The 20,115-nt window shown below is 47.9% G+C and overlaps 1 protein-coding gene across 1 annotated transcript; it reads right to left on the bottom strand.

Annotated features, from left to right (window-relative positions):
- Positions 1-17,244: 17,244 nt before the first annotated feature.
- LOC120938022 (thrombomodulin-like) lies at positions 17,245-19,224 on the bottom strand. Its single transcript, XM_040351674.1, has one exon. The coding sequence runs from the start codon at positions 18,965-18,967 to the stop codon at positions 17,318-17,320; it is 1,650 nt and encodes a 549-aa protein (XP_040207608.1). The 5' UTR covers positions 18,968-19,224; the 3' UTR covers positions 17,245-17,317.
- Between the last annotated feature and the right edge of the window lie 891 nt (positions 19,225-20,115).

The raw sequence follows: 20,115 nt of genomic DNA on the forward strand, positions 1-20,115 counted from the left end.
ATAGCTGTAAAGGGCGGGGCCAACTCAATATTGAACCCTACGGACTAAGACTTGGGTGCCATTAAAGTTCATGTGCGTTTTTAGTTAAAATCCAAAGCCTTCTAACGCAACCCCCCCTGAAAACCCTACCCACTAAAGCCGCAGTCTTCCCATGCTGGGGGGGGGGGGGGGGGTTATTATGAGCTAAGCGACATGTCACAGGCACTCATCAAGAGTGCCAACTAGGCCACTAGAGCCACCCCCCCCCCTATCTCCATTCATAGAAGCTGTAATATAGGGATGGAGTAGGGTGGTGCTGTCAGATCACGTTCCCCTTATGTTCATGCACATTGGGTGGAAGACAACCCCGTCCCCTCAGACCACCATTATATGTTTTTTCATTATACATTAAATATTTTCCTTCATGCTGGTTTAGATTTCATTCCAGTTTTGTTTTTAATTTTCATAGAACCTTTCCAGCTTTGGTTAACACCTCTCAGCTCCACGATAGGCTGGGGTTTGCCATGTCCCTGTCTTATTCCTGGGGATTGCGATGCATTGCATGACTTCCCTCTTGTTACTCTTTTGGGTGCGGGTGGGGATTGCCCTTCTGTGCATCAACGCCATGTAGACACGCCCTGCTCGTGACATTTTTTGACGCCGCGCTGCTGGTGCGGTTGCGTACCATCTGATGCCTTGGATGGACGGATGTGGTGGGTGCATCCTTGTCAGATCCTCATTGGCGTCCAGCATGACCCTGGCGGGGCCCGGCCCGGTCTCAGGGGTATTTAGGTGAAAGGGATTACCCCTCCAGGTGGGTGTATGTAAAAAGGACTCTCCTTAGAATTGAAGCATCAGGCTAAGCATATAGCAATTGAAATTGAAATGAGCCTTTATTGTAAAAAAATCCAAAAAATACAAGCCACAGCAAAAAATGGGACAAACAAGCTGACGCGTTTCACACTTAACAGTGCTAAATTATATGAGCACTGTTAACCACTTAAGCCCCGGACCATTTTGCAGCTAAATGCCCAGGCCAGATTTTGCGATTCGCGACTGCGACGTTTTAACAGACAATTGCGCGGTCGTGCGACGTGGCTCCCAAACAAAATTGGCGTCCTTTTTTTCCCCACAAATAGAGCTTTCTTTTGGTGGTATTTTTTCACCTCTGCGGTTTTTATTGTTTGCGCTATAAACAAAAATAGAGCGTCAATTTTGAAAAAAATGCAATATTTTTTACATTTTGCTATAATAAATATCCCCCAAAAACATATATAAAAAAAAATTTACTCAGTTTAGGCCGATACGTATTCTTCTACCTATTTTTGGTAAAAAAAAATCGCAATAAGCGTTTATCGATTGGTTCACACAAAATGTATAGTGTTTACAAAATAGGGGATAGTTTTATTGCATTTTTATGAATTTTTTTTTTTTTTACTACTAATGGCGGCGATCAGCGATTTTTTTCGTGACTGCGACATTATGGCGGACACTTCGGACAATTTTGACACATTTTTGGGACCATTGTCATTTTCACAGCAAAAAATGCATTTAAATTGCATTGTTTATTGTGAAAATAACAGTTGCAGTTTGGGAGTTAACTGTAGGAGTTAGGGTTCACCTAGTGTGTGTTTACAACTGTAGGGGGGTGTGGCTGTAGGACTGACATCATCGATCGAGTCTTCCTATAAAAGGGATCACACGATCGATACGCCGCCACAGTGAAGAACGGGGAAGCCGTGTTTACATACGGCTCTCCCCGTTCTTCAGCTCTGGGGAGCGATCTCGAGGGGGCGGCTAGAAACGAATAGCCGCGCCCTCATCCTGGATCGCTCCCCGCGGGTTATTGACCGCCGCATGTACCAGGGGGGGGGGTCCCGATCGGACCCCCGACCCGCGGAAAGGCTGGGACGTACATGTACGCCTATATGCCTGTACGTGCCATTCTGTGGACGTATATGTACATGCGGCGGTGGTTAACCGGTTAAGCCACATACAAGCCACAGCAGAGAATCGAACAAGCGACCTGACGCATTTCACACTTAACAGTGCTTAATCATATGATTAACCACTTGCCTACCGCTGCACGCAGATGTACGTCGACTCAATGGCACGGGCAGGCACATTAGTGTACCTGTACATCCCTTTAAATGTGCCGCCCAGCGGACGGGCGCCCACCGCACGCCTCGTGAGCGTGCTCGTGGGTCCCGGGAACTCGATGTTCCCGGGCGGCCCCCGATTGCGGTCGGCAAAGGCAGAACCGGGGGATGCCTTTGTAGACAAGGCATTTCCCTATTCTGCCTAGTGACACTGTCACTGTTTGTTTATAGCTCAAAAAATAAAAACTATGGCCCAGATTCACAAAGCACTTACGCCGACGTATAACACGTTACGCCGACGTAAGTGCAAATGTGCGCCGGCGTATGTGTGCGCCAGACCCACAAACCAACATGCACCTAAAAACAGGCTACACCCCGCCGACGTAGCTTGCACACGCCGGCGTAGGGTGGGCGCACATATGGGCTGGGCGCATGGTGCTGCTCCCATTGATTAGCCATTCAAACATGCAAATGAGGGAAATACGCCGATTCACGAACGTGCGTGTGCCCGGCACATGCTACGCGAGATGCGTGTAAGTTGTACGTCCGGCGTAAAGTTATTCCCCATAAATGAGGTGCAACCCGGCAACAGACATGCTCAGGTCTGCACCAGGGAACACAAGCCGGCGTATTGTGCGTTGGACGTGTGTCTGGCTGGGCGTACGTTATGTTCACGGCGTACGCAGTGATCCGGCGTAGCTTAGGCAGTTGTGCCGGCGTGGTTGTGAGCAGGCGCAGGGGGGTGCTATGCATGCGTCCACGTCACGGCGCATGCGCAGTTCGTGATACGTACCTGTCTGGCGCTCGGCCCATCATTTGCATGGGGTCACGCCTCATTTGCATGGGTTCACGCCCACTTCCACTTACGCCGGCTTGCGCCTTCGAAACACACGCCACGCTGGCGCAGCGTTGGGAGCACTGGCTTGCTGAATGCAATGCTTGCCTCTCCGCGCTGCGTCGGCGTAGCGTACAGTGTTTGCTCTACGGTGGCGTAATGTGCGCCTTGCTCTCTGCGAAACTAGCTCTATATATGCAGGAGCCGGAGGATGTGTACTCTGATTCATATTTTCAATAACTTTGCAAAGATTTCAAACAAACTTCTTTCACGTTTTCATTATGGGGAATAGGTTACACGGTGCAATTGCTTACTTGCTCCGGCGTAGCGAATGCTCCTGATTCAGGAACATCGCTACGCCGACTGCAGCCTAAAATCTGCGTGGCATAAGGCTCTTATGCCACGCAGATTTTAGGCTGCATTCTAGCGATGACCGCTAGGGGGCGCTCCCATTGTGATCTGTGTATAGTATGCAAATTAACACCGATAGTATGCAAATAACACCGATTCACAACGTTGCGCGAGCCCAGCGTACGCAAATTACTTAGTTTGCGTACGTCGGGTTTCGCGTAAAGTTACACATCCTAATAGCAGGCGCAGCCAATGCTATAGGATAGCCACGTTCCCGCGTTGCGACGATCAAATTTTACGTCGTTTGCGTAAGTGGATCGTGAATGGCGCTGGACGCCATTCACATTCACTTTGAAGCAAATGACGTCCTTGCGACGTCATTTGCCGCAATGCACGTCAGGAAAGTTTCCCGACGGCGCATGCGCTTTACGATCGGCGCTGGAACGCGCCTAATTTAAATGATTCCCGCCCCCGGCGAGATCATTTACATTGCGCGCGTTTACGCCGGGCAATTTTGCCGGCGCGCCCTCGCAATTTACGGAGCTACTGCTCCGTGAATCGAGGGCAGCGCAAAATATTTGCGTGGGCGCAGGGCAAAATCGTTGCCCTGTGCCTGCGCAAATAAAGCGCAATTCTACTTGAATCTGGGCCCCTAGTAGCAACTTTTTGGAAGCTGTTTTTCATGTAGGTGCTTAAGAAGGACTCCAGGTGGCGCTGGAGGGACACGACATTACAAAAAAAAAAGTGTGATTTGACACTTTAAGTTGCCGGACTTTTCAGATTTTATTTGACCTGATTTATGTTTCCCAATGTTTTCCATTTTACACCATCTTCATAAACTGTTTTATGTAGAAGAGTTTTTTAATATAATGTATGAACAAGCATGTCATCGTTTCAGAAGGGTTTCAAGTTCAAAGTTTGAAAAGTCTCTTTATGAGAAGTTTCTAATGGAAGTGGTCATAGGATGAAATGTGTCACACAGATTATTTTTTTTCTACTAAAAATGTAATGCTAAAAGACACTGCGACCTTTCCTATTTAGGGCAAAGTAACAGCCAGGGGTATAAATATGAATCATGGGGCAGTGCCGGAAAAAGGGGTGGGCAGGAAGGGAGCCTGCCCTGGGAACTGTGGCATCATGTGAGGTGAGGGGGGCGCTGCCCTGTGCACTGTGACATCATGAGGGGGGCACTGTGGGTAGATTGGGGGGAGGGGATTTGTGTTGGGAGGGAGAATTTTGGGGGGCAGTAGGGGGTGAGAATTGTTCTATTAGGGGGAAAGTTGGGTTGAAGTGCTGCGAGTCGTGATTTAGGGGGATTTTTTGGAGGGGGGGATTTGTGCTAGTAAGGATGATTGAGGAGTATTTGTGCTGGGAGTGGTGATTTTGGGGGATTTGTGTTGGGAGGGAGAAATTTGGGGGGCAGTAGGGGGTGAGAATTGTTCTATTAGGGGGAAAGTTGGGTTGAAGTGCTGCGAGTAGTGATTTAGGGGGATTTTTTGGAGGGGGGGATTTGTGCTAGTAAGGATGATTGAGGAGTATTTGTGCTGGGAGTGGTGATTTTGGGGGATTTGTGTTGGGAGGGAGAATTTTGGGGGGCAGTAGGGGGTGAGAATTGTTCTATTAGGGGGAAAGTTGGGTGGAAGTGCTGCGAGTCGTGATTTAGGGGGATTTTTTGGAGGGGGGGATTTGTGCTAGTAAGGATGATTGAGGAGTATTTGTGCTGGGAGTGGTGATTTTGGGGGATTTGTGTTGGGAGGGAGAAATTTGGGGGGCAGTAGGGGGTGAGAATTGTTCTATTAGGGGGAAAGTTGGGTTGAAGTGCTGCGAGTAGTGATTTAGGGGGATTTTTTGGAGGGGGGATTTGTGCTAGTAAGGATGATTGAGGAGTATTTGTGCTGGGAGTGGTGATTTTGGGGGATTTGTGTTGCAATGGTAGAAGAGGATTTGTGCTAGGAGGAGAGATGAGGGGTGGTGTGGGGGATTGTGCTAGAAGAGGGGATATTTTGGGGGGGGGGGGGTTTGGGGGAGAGGAGGGGATTTGTGCTAGTAAGGATGATTGGGGAGTATTTTTGCTAGGAGGGGGAATTGGGGGGTATTTGTGTGGGGAGGGAGGATGTGTACTGAGGGGAAATTGGAGGGGTCGAATAGTTGTGCTAGGAGGGATGATTTTTTTTTTGGGGGGGGGGGGCATTTGCGTTAGTAAGATTTGTGCTGGGAGGGGGGATTTCTCTAGGAGCAGGGGAATTTATGCTTAGCAGGTAAATATGCAGATTCATGTTCAATTTGTTTTGGGGGGGGGGGATTTTTTATGACACATTGGCCCAGATTCACAAAGCACTTACGCCGCGTAAGTGTAAATATGCGCCGTCGTATCTATGCGCCGTACTCTGAAACCAAGATACGCCTGAAAATAGGCTTCATCCGACCGACGTAACTTGTCTACGCCGGCGTATCATATTTACGCTGGACGCATGTGGTGCTCCCATTGATTTTGTATTCAAATATGCAAATGAGGGAGATACGGCGATTCACGAACGTACGTGCGCTCGGCGCAGGCTATGCTAGGTGCGCGTAAGTTCAACGTCCGGCCTAAAGTTATTCCCCATAAAGCAGGTGTAACTCAGCACCAGACGTGCACAGGTCAGCTGGGCAGCAGCTGCAGCAACACCGTTACGGACGAGCTGAGCAACCACACTTGCAGGACAACACATCTGTATGCCAACATGCCAGGCAGGGCCGCCATCAGGAATTATGGAGCCCCCTTACACAGCTTCAGGCATGGGCCTGGGGGGGTGCTGCCGCGAATTGAGAAAGACGAAATAAAGAAAAATAAATATAAAAAAAGGAACTAAAAAGAATAAAAAAAGAAATTAAAAAATATCAAAAACTGTTTTCTAATAAATAAAAAAAAAGGGGACTTGCCATCTGGGGTCCTGTGCTCACACACACCACATCCACTTTACATTGGTTTAGCCCAAGTCCACCATGCAGGACTTGGGAGCAGCAACGCCACGCCAAGGCCCCAATGGTGTCGCTGTCCATTCATACCACATTCACACGGTCGTGGGGATAACCTCTCCCTAACGACCCAAGGTGACACGCCTTGCTGGCAGGAATGTCACCCACATTCACACACCAGTCACACTGTAGCCTGCACTACTGACCGTGTGCAGTCACTACAAAAAAATAAAAGGGATCATACCATTGGCCGACATGGCATGCCCTGGAGAGGCTTGGGCCCTCTGTACGGGGAGGCCCTTGAGGGGCTTCCCCTGATGGGGGGAGGTTGAGGGGCTTCCCCTGATGGGAGGAGGAGGTTGAGGGGCTTCCCCATTGGGGGGAGATTTGGGAGGTCCAGGGAAGATGTTCTCCTCCTCTAGGTAGACACATTCCTCAAGATCACCATGCTTCTCCTCAACTACCTCTAGAGAGGTGTGGGCACTCTCCTCCGGGGATGGCGTGGGTCGTCCAGCAGCTGACGATGGCCCCGCTCCCTCAGCACATCTGTGGATGACACAAAGCATTCACATGTTGGTGGACCCACACACTTGTCACATGTTCCCTTCCACCCCCTCACCTGCTACACACCGGATAGGGGATAAAACACACTTACCTGTCCTCAAGGCCTGGTCACCGGAGTCAAAGCCCTCCAGGCCCTCCACTTGCTCCCTCTCCAGACATCTGGCAATCACCTCCTCATTGGCAGTGAGCCTGATAGTACTGGCTGGTCTGCCTCCCGTGCCCCTGGCATGCCTCTTCATCCTGGCGAGCTTATCTCTAACCAGACGACGCAGGTCATTGATTTTTTTTACCAATGTCCTTAGAGGTCCTTCGCTCATGTCCAAGAGCATTGACCTCCAGGGTGACCTCCTGGAGGATCTCTTCCTTCCTGACCTTGCCCTTTATCCCGAAAGAGGACATTGCAGTCGTGGTGGGAACAATCATCAATTCCAGACTCGACTACGCAAATGCCCTCTATCTAGGACTCCCCAAATACCAAATCACTCGTCTGCAAGTCGTTCAAAATACGGCCGCTCGACTAGTGACTGGGAAAAAACCATGGGAATCAATCTCACCTTCACTAAGATCTTTTCATTGGCTGCCAGTAAAAGACAGAATTACTTTCAAGGCACTCTGTCTAATACATAAGTGTATTCAAGGCAACGCCCCCCAATATCTATGCGAAAAATAAAAGCCCATAACCCCAATCGCATTCTGCGATCCACCAATCAAAACCTCCTCCAGATACCCAATGCCAGAAGGTCCAAAGTCCAAAGGAGATCGAAGATTTGCAGTCCAGGGACCTCGCCTGTGGAATGCACTACCAACCACCATCCGACTGGAGTCGGACCACTTGGCCTTCAGGAGAAGGATTAAAACCCATCTCTTCTGAGGTCAAGGGGTTCCTTACCCATGAAATGGATACAGCGCCCAGAGGCGATTCAGTTCGCATGTGTTGCGCTTTACAAGTCTCTCTTTCTCTCTCTTGCTGGTCATGCCACTCTGTGCCCCATGGAGGTACACATCGTACCTTGAGATGGCAGAGATCAGGATTGCCTTCTCCTCAGCTGAAATTTTTTTTTCCTCCTCTCCCTCTCAGTCTCTGGAGCAGACATCTCTCAGAACGCTAAAGGACCTACACCACGGAAGACAAGCTGCTGGTGTACTTTTGCGCTTGACGGGCGCATGTCTGGGCGTATTTATGCTCTGGGCGTAGGCGGTGGGCCGGCGTATCTTAGGGGTTACACCGGGCGTAGTTGTGAGCATGCGCAGAGGGGTACGGGACATGTCACGGCGCATGCGCCGTTTGAGATACGCCGGGCGTAAACCACTGCGCCAGGCTCGGTCCATCATTTGCATGGGGTCACGCCCAGTTACACTTACTCTGGTGTGCACCTTCGAAAATACGCTACGCTGGCTCATCTTGGTGAGCACTGGCTTTGTGAATGCAGTGCATGCCTCTCGCGCTGCGCCGGCGTAGCGTAAAAGAGATACGCTACAGCGGCATAAATATGCGCCGATGTATGTGAATCCAGGCCATTATGTTCATAAATTTGGGGGCACAGTTTGGCATGTTTTGCCCCCGGGTTTTAGATGACCTTGTCCTAGAACTGCATGGGGGCTCAGCAACATTTTGATGGCACCCCCCAACTAACAATTTCTGTAGTACCTGGCAGGTTCAATACGTGTCATGGACCTTAACCAGTTGCTGCCCGCCCCATAGCAGATTTACTGTTACAGGGTGGCTGCTTTGCGCAGAATCACATATATATTTACATGATTCTGCACTTCCTGTTGGGGGCGCGTGTGATTAGCCAGGGACAGAATGGGATGAGAACAGAGCGACAGAGTGGGATGAGGACAGAGGGACAGAGTGGGATGAGGACAGAGGGACAGAGTGGGATGATGGCAGAGGGACAGAGTAGGATGAGGACAGAGGGACAGAGTGGGATGAGGACAGAGGGACAGAGTGGGATGAGGACAGAGGGACAGAGTGGGATGAGGACAGAGGGACAGAGTAGGATGAGGACAGAGGGACACGGTGGGATGAGGACAGAGGGACAGAGTGGGATGATGGCAGAGGGACAGAGTGGGATGAGGGCAGAGGGACAGAGTGAGATGAGGACACAGGGGCTGAATGGGATGAGGACAGAGGGACAGAGTAGGATGAGGACAGAGGGGCAGAGTGGGATGAGGGCAGAGGGACACAGTGGGATGAGGAGAGAGGGACACAGTGGGAGGAGGACAGAGGGACAGAGTGGGATGAGGGCAGAGGGACAGAGTGGGATGAGGGCAAATGGACACAGTGGGATGAGGACAGAGGGACACAGTGGGATGAGGACAGAGGGACACAGTGTGATGAGGACAGAGGGACACAGTGGGATGAGGACAGAGGGACACAGTGGGATGAGGGCAGAGGCACAGAGTGGGATGAGGACAGAGGGACACAGTGGGATGAGGACAGAGGGACACAGTGGGATGAGGACAGAGGGACACAGTGTGATGAGGGCAGAGGGACATAGTGGGATGAGGGCAGAGGGACAGAGTGGGATGAGGGGAGATGGACAGAGTGGAATGAGGACAGAGGGACAGAGTGGGATGAGGACAGAGGGACATAGTGGGATGAGCACAGAGGGACAGAGTTGGATGAGGAAAGAGGGACAGAGTGGGATGAGGTCAGAGGGACAAAGTGGGATGAGGACAGAGGGACACAGTGGGATGAGGGCAGAGGCACAGAGTGGGATGAGGACAGAGTGACAAAGTGGGATGATGGCAGAGGGACAGAGTGGGATGAGGACAGAGGGACAAAGTGGGATGAGGACAGAGGGACAGAGTGGGATGAGGACAGAGGGACAGAGTGGGATGATGGCAGAGGGATGGAGTGGGATGAGGACAGAGGGATATAGTGGGATGAGCACAGAGGGACAGAGTGGGATGAGCACAGAGGGACAGAGTGGGATGAGGACAGAGGGATAAAGTGGGATGAGGACAGAGGGATAAAGTGTGATGAGGACAGAGGGACACAGTGGGATGAGGACAGAGGGACACAGTGGGATAAGGACACAGGGACAGAGTGGGATGAGGACAGAGGAACAGAGTGGGATGAGGGCAGAGGGACAGAGTGGGATAAGGGCAGAGGGACAGAGTGGGATAAGGGCAGAGGGACAGAGTGGGATGAGGACAGAGGGACAGAGTGGGATGAGGACACAGGAACAGAGTGGGATGAGGACAGAGGGACACAGTGGGATGAGGACACAGGGGCTGAATGGGATGAGGACAGAGGGACAGAGTGGGATAAGGACAGAGGGACAGAGTGGGATGAGGACAGAGGGACACGGTGGGATAAGGACAGAGGGACAGAGTGGGATGATGGCAGAGGGACAGAGTGGGATGAGGGCAGAGGGACAGAGTGGGATGAGGACACAGGGGCTGAATGGGATGAGGACAGAGGGACAGAGTGGGATAAGGACAGAGGGGCAGAGTGGGATGAGGACAGAGGGACAGAGTGGGATGAGGACAGAGGGACAGAGTTGGATGAGGACAGAGGGACAAAGTGGGATGAGGACAGAGGGACAGAGTGGGATAGGGACAGAGTGGGATGAGGACAGAGGGACAGAGTTGAATGAGGACAGAGGGACACAGTGGGATGAGGACAGAGGGACAGAGTGGGGAGGGGACACAACATCTTTTCATTTGGGGGAGGGGGATATGGGGATATGTGCTGGGGAGTGATTTGGGAGGGGAGAGGGGAGAGGATATGTGCTATGGACAGGGCCGCCATCAGGGGGGTACAGGCAGTACACCTGTAAGGGTCCCCCAGGGGCCCGGATAGCAACCCCCTTTTTTTAGGGGTCCGGAGGTCCCTTAGGGGCCCGGAGGCCTACAGGGCCCCAGGTGGCAACTCCCCTTTTTTTTATTTATTTTATATAAAAAAAAAATTCTAATATATTTTTATTTTATTTTTTATTAAAGGGACAATTTTTTTTTAGGGGTACGGGGGGCCCGGAGATCCCCAGGGCCCCCGAATGAAAACCCTCCTTTTTTTTATAACAAAAAAATATTTTTTTTATATATTTTTTTATTTATATATATTATTTATATATTATTATTATTATATTATATAAATATATATATTATATATTTATTATTAAAGGGCCCAGAGGTCCCCAGGGCCCCCGGATGGCAACCCCCCCTTTTTTTATAAAAAAAAATGTTTTATTTATATCATTTTATTTATTTATTTTTCTTTTTTTTATATATATATATATATATATATATATTAAAGGGCTCAGAGGTCCCCAGGGCTCTTTTTTATAAATGTTTATTTAATTTTTTATATATATTTTTTTAATTTATTTTTATTAAAGGGCCCAGAGGTTTCTTTTTTTTTAATTATTATTAAAGGGCCCAAAGGTCCCGGGTGGCAACCCCCCTTTTTTGTAATTTCTTTTTATAAAAAAAATAATAATAATTTGTATATATATATATATATATATATATATATATATATATATGTATATATATATATTTATTTTTTATTAAAGGGCCCAGAGGTCCCCCTTTTCTTATATATATTTTGCTTTATTTCTTCTTTTTTTGTAAAGGCCCCCCCGCTTCTCAATTTCAGGCAGCGGCATCCACCCCCTCCCCTCTGCTCCAGGGGGCCCATGCCTGAAGCTGTGTAAGGGGCCCAATAATTCCTGATGGCTGCCCTGGCTATGGACATACATTTTGTTTGGGTACAGCATCGCACGACGGTGCAATTGTCAGTTAAAGTGACGCAGTGCCGTACTCCAAAAATGGGCTTGTCATTAACCGCTTAAGCCCCGGACCATTTTGCAGCTAAATGCCCAGGCCAGGTTTTGCGATTCGGGACTGCGTCGCTTTAACAGACAATTGCGCGGTCGTGCGACGTGGCTCCCAAACAAAATTGGCGTCCTTTTTTCCCCACAAATAGAGCTTTCTTTTGGTGGTATTTGATCACCTCTGCGGTTTTTATTTTTTGTGCTATAAACAAAAATAGAGCGACAATTTTGAAAAAAATTCAATATTTTTTACTTTTTGCTATAATAAAAATCCCCCAAAAACATATATAACATTTTTTTTTTTCCTCAGTTTAGGCCGATACGTATTCTTCTACCTATTTTTGGTAAAAAAAATCGCAATAAGCGTTTATCGATTGGTTTGCGCAAGATTTATAGTGTTTACAAAATAGGGGATAGTTTTATTGCATTTTTATTAATTTTTTTTTTTTACTACTATTGGCGGCGATCAGTGATTTTTTTCGTGACTGCGACATTATGGCGGACACTTCGGACAATTTTGACACATTTTTGGGACCATTGTCATTTTCACAGCAAAAAATGCATTTAAATTGCATTCTTTATTGTGAAAATGACAGTTGCAGTTTGGGAGTTAAACACAGGGGGCGCTGTAGGAGTTAGGGTTCACCTAGTGTGTGTTTACAACTGTAGGGGGGTGTGGCTGTAGGACTGACGTCATCGATCGAGTCTCCCTATATAAGGGATCACTCGATCGATGCAGCCGCCACAGTGAAGCACGGGGAAGCCGTGTTTACATACGGCTCTCCCCGTTCTTCAGCTCCGGGGAGCGATCGCGACGAAGCGGCTATAAACGAATAGCCGCGCCGTCGTCCCGGATCGCTCCCCGAGGGATCCGGCCCGCCGCACGCATCGGAGGGGGTCCCGATCGGACCCACCACCCGCTAGAAGGCAAGGGCGTATATATACGCCCTTCTGCCTGTCCGTGCCATTGTGCGGACGTATATAGGCGTGCGGCGGGCGTTAAGTGGTTAAGGGGGTAAATCCTTTTCGGGGATGAAGTGGTTAAAAATTAAACAATGTAAAGCCCCATACACACTATCAGTTTTCCTGATGGTTTTCTCTTCAGGTTTACCAAAACCATCTATTATGAGGTCAAACCTTAAAGGAGTTCTCTGACCTAAAACTTTTAACCCCCGCTGTGCCCAGGCTGTAAAAATATAGAAAATAAACTGTCACTTACCTGCCTACGATCCCCCGTTGTTCCGATATCGCCGTCCCGTTCTCCGGGCCCCTTCCGCTTCCTGTGTGTCGGTGACTCATAGTGCTCTCAGCCTATCAGCGGCCTCAGCAATGTCCCGTCGCGGCCGCTGATAGGCTGAGCGCACTATGAGTCACCGACACACAGGAAGCGGAAGGGGCCCGGGCCCGGAGAACGGGACGGCGATATCGGAACAACGGGGGATCGTAGGCAGGTAAGTGACAGTTTATTTTGTATATTTTTACAGCCCGGGCACAGCGGGGGTTAAAAGTTTTAGGTCAGAGAACTCCTTTAAGCGTTTCAATTTGAATGCAATCAGGCAGGTCCTTGTACTACATGGTTTTGGCAAACCTGAAGAGAAAACCAGCAGGAAAACTGATAGTGTGTATGGGGCTTAAAGGGGTGGTTCCCCCTAAAACAAATTTCTAACAATACATTCGTAAGACCCGTTACACTGCGGGTAGGCTGGCTTTTGTTTTGTTTTTTTAGTACATACCTCGATATCGGCGTTTCGTCCCTTGGCGGTGGGCGTTCCTAGTTGATTGACGTTCCTCCGACGGGCGCATACTGCGCGTCACGACTTTCCGACAGAAGCCGAACGTCATTGCGCAGGCGCCGTATAGAGTCGGCTCTATACGGCGCCTGCGCAGCGACGTTCGTCTTCTTTCGGAAAGTCGTGACGTCACGTATGTGCCCGTCGGAGGAACGTCAATCAACTAGGAACGCCCACCGCCAAGGGACGAAACGGCGATATCGAGGTATGTACTAAAAAAACAAAACAAAAGCCAGCCTACCCGCAGTGTAACGGGTCTTACGAATGTATTGTTAGAAATTTGTTTTAAGGGGAACCACCCCTTTAAGGTTTACAACCGCTTTATTAACTGCAAAGCAGCAAAATAAATGTGCAATGTCATCATCGTCTCATAAAGATTATATAATTATTTAGCGTATTAAATAAGAATAGAAAACAAACAAATATTTAATGTTGGGAATTAATAAACATCTTTATTTTGCTTTCAATAGCATACAACTATTTTTTTATGAATACAAAAAGTTTTGTGTACCTTTCACATTAGCTACTTTCCACAGATAAATAAAAGTATTCTTAGAACTATATTACAATATCTACACAGGAAAAGCCACTCAATAGGAGAACAAAGGGAATACAGACTGTATTATACAGTGTAAAAAAGTTTCAGCTTATTAAAAAAAAAACAGTGTGGTGGTGATATTCAATGTACAGTAATCCCTGCAACCAATCATCAATCATCCAAACTATGGCAAACCAAAATTCGATTGGTACAGCACAGCAGCATTTAACAGGTTAAAAATAGAAAGGTCATTATAAAAATTAATTAGCATATGTACAACCCAAACATTTTTTATTTATTCATTTAAAATGTTAGGCTCCGTGCACACTAGTATTTTTTTTAAGCTCCTAGAAGCTGTTACTAGCATAATGCCGCGTACACACGACCGTTTTTTCTGGTTCTAAAAAATGAAGGACCAGATTCACATACATTTGCCCTGGCGCAGCGTATCAGTGATACGCTACGCTGCCGTATCTTACCTGGCGGAATTTCGAATCCACAGCGAAATCGCGCCGTAAGTTACGGCGGCGTAGTGTATTTCTCGGCACGTATTTCAAATTGGGCGGGCAGGGTGCGTGATTCATTTAAATGAAGCGCGTCCCCGCGCCAATTGAAATGCGCATGCTCCGTTTTGAAATTTCCCGCCGTGCTTTGCGCTAAATCACGTCGCAACAGCGTAATTTTTTTAACTTTGACGTGACTTACATACATCCCTATTCACGGACGACTTACGCAAAAAAAAAAAAAATTTAGCGCGGGAACGACGGCCATACTTTAACATGGCACGTGTATCTATACACCACAGAATAGCAGGTTTAACTATACGCCGGGAAAAGCCGACTAGCGACGACGTAAGAGAATGTGACGACCGCGCGTAGCTTCGTGGATCGCCGTAAAAAGCTAATTAGCATACCCGACGCGGAAAACGACGCGAACTCCACCCAGCAGGCGCCGAAGTATTGCACCTACGATCCGAAGGCGTACGAAGCCGTACGCCTGTCGGATCGAAGCCAGAAGCCGTCGTATCTTGGTTTGAGGATTCAAACTAAAGATACGACGCAGCAAATTTGAAAGTACGCCGGAGTATCAGTAGATACGCCAGCGTACTTCTTCTATGAATCCGGCCCAAAGTTTTTTTCAACCGGATCATTAAAACGGCCTTGCCTATACACGATCGTGAAAAAAAAATGCTCTAGCAAAGCGCAGTGACGTACAACACGTACGACGGCTCTATAAAGGGGAAGATCCATGCGGATGACGCCACCCTTGGGGCTGCTTTAGCTGATTCCGTATTAGTAAAAGACGATTCACCCTTTTTTGTTTGTTACAGAGTGATGAATGTGCTTACTCCATTATGAACGGTAGTTTTACCAGAACGAGCGCTCCCGTCTCATAACTTGCTTCTGAGCATGCACGGATTTTTCATGTCGTTAAAGCCCACACACAATCATTTTTTACAACCTTAAAAACGACAACGTTAAAAACGTAGTGAAAAATTAGAGCATGTTCGAAATTTTTAATGCCCATTTTTTAGATCGTGAAAAATGCTCTGAAGCCCACACACGATCGTTTTTAATGACATAAAAAAAAACACGTAATTTTTTAGAACCCGAAAAACGGTCGTGTGTACGCGGCATTACATTTCCCACTCCTAGAAGCTAAACAGTGTTATCCTATGTGTCCATGCACACCACATTAGTCTATTAGTGTTCGGGAAAAACGGTCATGTGTAGGCTTTAACGGGGGGGGGGGGGGAATGTGCATGCTCAGAAGCAAGTTATGAGCCACCTTAGGTTCCACAGTGAGCAGGGCCGCCATCAGGAATTATGTGGCCCCTTACACAGCTTCAGGCATGGGCCCCCTGGAGCTGCCTTCCGCCTTAAATTTAGAAGCGGGGGGGGGGGGCTGCTGCGAATTGAGAAGGGGGGCCCTTTGGGGGTAGCCATCCGGGGCCCTGGGGACCTCTGGTCCCTTTAATAAAAAGAAAGAAAAAATATATACCGTATTTTTTTTTTTTAAAAGGGGGGTTGCCATCTGGGGCCCTAGGGACCTCTGGGACCTTTAATCATTTTTTTTTAATGAAAAGAAATGATAAAAAAGGGGGGGTTGCCATCCGGGACCTCTGGGCCCTTTAATAAAAATAAAAATAAAGAAAACTCTGGGCCCTTTAATAAAATATATATATATATATATATATATATATATATATATATATATATATATATATATATATATATATATATAAGAGATAAAAAGAAATAAAATAATAATTTATCTGGGCCATGGGGAGCTCTTTTTTTTTTTTTTTTTTTTTTTTAAGGGGGGTTGCCATCTGGGCCCCTTACAGGTGTACTGCCTGTACCCCCCTGATGGCGGTCCTGACAGTGAGTATAACAAACATGCTTTACTCAAGTTTACTGCATATACAGACTGTTTTACTGTTGTGGGTTTTGGAATACTTTAAGTTAAACACTGTGATAATAACACAAAGGGGGTCTAAGTATATATTTGAAAAAAAAAAAATTGTCTGGGCTCTGATGAAGAGGTCTTTGTAACCTCGAAACGTCGGCAAAGTGCCTCTGCGGTGGTTTTAACCCTTTCTCGGCCGCTAGCGTGGGGTAAAAGCACTCCCCCCTAGCGGCCGAATAGCGCTGTAAAATTGACGGTAAAGCACCACTTTACCGCCGACGCCGCCCCAGTATGAAAGGGGCCTAAGGGAACGTTTGGTGACATGCGTTCAATTCATTTTTTATACAAGACTCCTACATACATGCTTACTAAAAAATAACTCTATATTTTTCCTTTAAGCCCCAATAGTCACAGTAGTTGCCCATGTCTGAAGGCAGGTTCAGCCAGTGGGGTCGGTATTTAGCCAAGATAACTGTTTGTCCCGAAACATCACGTCATTGTCAGTGTCCTCCTGGTTGAGAGTCTATACCATTATCACCAGGACCGGCCTTCGGGGTGTGCGAGCTGTGCGGCCGTACAGGGTGCCATGGGCAACAGGGGCGCCGTGCGGCCATCACAGCTTGCAGAATGTGAGTCGCAGTCAGTTACTCACATGATCATCACAGGAGTCCGACTCCTATGAGTCACAGCAGCAGGCGCTGCCAGGTCCCCCTGCCATGGGACTGGGTGAAGAGCAACGCATCGGTTGCGGCACCTGAAAAAAATTGGCTGCTGCCGGGCCCCGACAGGCACATGCGCTGCCGCTGCACGGGAAAGCCAGAAAACGCTTGGCTATTCTCGGGCAGACGGAGCATGCGCAGTGACGCCATTTTTAAATGCAAAGCCGCACCGTCCACCGAAAGGTAAGTCAGTTTAGGTGACCAGGGGGCGAGGGGTGAAGATGGGGGGGCGCCACAGGATTAGCTCGCACAGGGCGCCTGAACACCAAAGGCCGGCCCTGATTGTCACCACTAGAATCTCCATTGTGGAATCGTCTTTACCTGCTGAAGTACAACATACTTCTCATTGTTATTAACCTTGTAGTCAAGGTCATGCTGATCCATGTAGTGCTTCCTCAGCATGTAACACACCATAACTATCAGGACAGTCAACATGGATACAACCCCAATGCAAATCCCTAGCAGTATAGCTGGTTCTATGCTGAAGGTCACTTGTGGGAAGGATTCTGGTGATGTGGCTTCTGTAGCAACTCCTCCTGGTCCTTCCGTCCCATCGGGAACACATTCAGCACTGTGGACAGTGTAGCCCTCTGGACAGGTACATTTGAAAGACCCAAATAAATTAGTGCAAGAGCCCTCACATGGGCTGTCCAAACACTCATCTATATCCATGCATTCCTTGTTCTCACCCAAGATATACCCATCTGGGCAATAGCAGCTTTTCGTATTGCATTCAGCCTCACAGTCAGATGTATTGCAGACCCTTTTGCATTTTCTGGGATTGATTTTGCTAAGGACAAACCCTTCATCGCAAACACACTTGAAGCCGCCAGGGAAATTTTCACACGCGTGTTCGCATATGGTGGTCTCACACTCGTCAACGTCTTGACATTTCACGCCACACTCACCAGGAATCTCACAGCCAGAGGTGACATTTTTATATCCAGATTTGCAGCCACAGGTGAAGCTGCCCTTGCTCTTGGTGCAGAGGTACCCGCAGAGGTTGGGGTGGGTTGCACAATCATCATCTAAACAGGTCTTCCCATCTTCTGCAAGGTAACCCTCATAGCAACTGCAGGGAGAACTAGGCGGCTTCGAGTTTGGGTCACAGTCCTGGCTACAGAGGTTGGGATCACAACGTGAGGAGCATGACTTTTTGTCCTGTTTAAGAGTTGATCCTGGGGGGCACTTACATTCCGGGGTGCCATTTACAACCGTACATTCAAATTCACACCCTCCATCCTCGATCTCACAAGGCCAGGCTCCTGGGGTCTCCTTGGTCCATTTTGATTGTCCATCTCCATTATCTTTACAGATCAGATTGTCCTGGTATGAAGATATCTTGGCCATGGTGTCAGAAGGATAGAAGTGGCTGAAACTAAGGCCCATGCCATATTTTTTGTGAAAATAAATGACATTGTAGTCATCTGGTATCACCAGTGGTTCACAAGACACGGAGTGACTGGATTCGCACAACAAGCCATCCGATTTGAACGTGCAGTCGGTCTCCTCCCAGGTGCCCCTATTGTTCATGGTGACACAAAGGTCATCGGACTTAGGACACTTCTGTTCATCATCTTTCCAGAGAATAGAATTTGCGTCACTCTCACCGGTGACCCAGGTAAAGCCCCGTAGAGGCAGGTTCACATCTGTGCATCCCTTTTTGGGTTTCATCCCAATCCAAACCTTTATATTTTCCGTCACCTTGGAAAGGAATCGAGAAACGACCTCTTCTTGCTCAGAGCTTTTCACCGTCATCAGGTCTTGCTGGTTACCTTCACATTCTTCTCTTGCTCTTGCATATCTCCTGCTGCTCCAGGACACAGAGTAACAGGCTTGATCGACGCACAGAAACTCTCGTTGGCGCTCAGCCAATGATGAAGCCAACAGTGCCAATTCTGACCAGGTGACCAGCACCCAAACGCCGTAGAGAAGAAGCATTATTATTGTCGATGAGTAGTGTGCTGGCAGCTAGGCGGGAAAGGTGGAAGCAAGAAAAGTGCAAGTATTCCAGCTGGTAACAAGAGGAAAAACCGCACTCGTAGAGGTGTGTGTCATGCCTAAAAGTCTGTGCCCAACTTTATACGCTCCCAGCCCTCCCCTAGCAGCCTGTCACACAGAAGAAGGAAGGAAATGCCTGGAAGGAAGGGCTGGAGCCACTTGTAACACTAAGCAGAACGTTAAACTTGTGACACGGTGTGCGGGACAATGATCACTTATTATCTGTAACACCTAGTTATGAATTTAAGGAAAGTGATGCAACGGTCTTCCACAATCCAAATGACTTATTTATTTTAGCCAGGGGCGCAGTAGGAAACTTGGACAACATCCACACTGACTAACTGTGCCAGGCCCATTAAAAAGCATGCGTTCAGAGGAGAGAAAATCATTATCAGATTTGCATATCGGGTTGTACGTACTTGACGTGTCTCATTCTAACAACAAGTGCAGATCCCTCCAGAGCCTCTGAGAACGGCTTCCTCTAAATAAAGGAAGGGGTTTGGGAGGAATTCAGAGCATTAACCACTTGACCTCCAGAAGGTTTTACACCCTTCATGACCAGGGCATTTTTTTTATAGTCGGCACTGTGCTATTTTTAACTGGCGATTGCGTGATCATGCAACACTGTACCCAAATGAAAATGTTATAAATTAAATTGATATATCGTATATTCTCGAGTATACGCCGACCCAAATATAAGCCGAGGCACCTACTTTTACCACAAAAAAATGGGAAAACGTATTGATTTTAGGCCATCGGATATTCTGATTGTGTGTACGGGGCATAAGAGGCTCCTCTCTTCTCTTTTATACTCTGTACTACTGTAGCTCCTGCTGGGTTTTGCTTCTAATGCCACGTACACACGATCAGATTTTCCATCGGAAAAACCTTGGATGTTTTTTCCGATGGAATTCCGCTCAAGCTTGGCTTGCATACACACGGTCACACAAAAGTTCTCTGAACTTTCGTCCGTCAAGAACGCGGTGACGTACAACACTACGACGAGCTGAGAAAATGAAGTTCAATGCTTCAGAGCATTCGTTGAATTGTTTCCGAGCATGCATCGGAATTTTGCATGTCAAAATTGC

Source organism: Rana temporaria, chromosome 4 (genome assembly GCF_905171775.1).
Source record: "Rana temporaria chromosome 4, aRanTem1.1, whole genome shotgun sequence".
Lineage (NCBI taxonomy): Eukaryota > Metazoa > Chordata > Amphibia > Anura > Ranidae > Rana > Rana temporaria.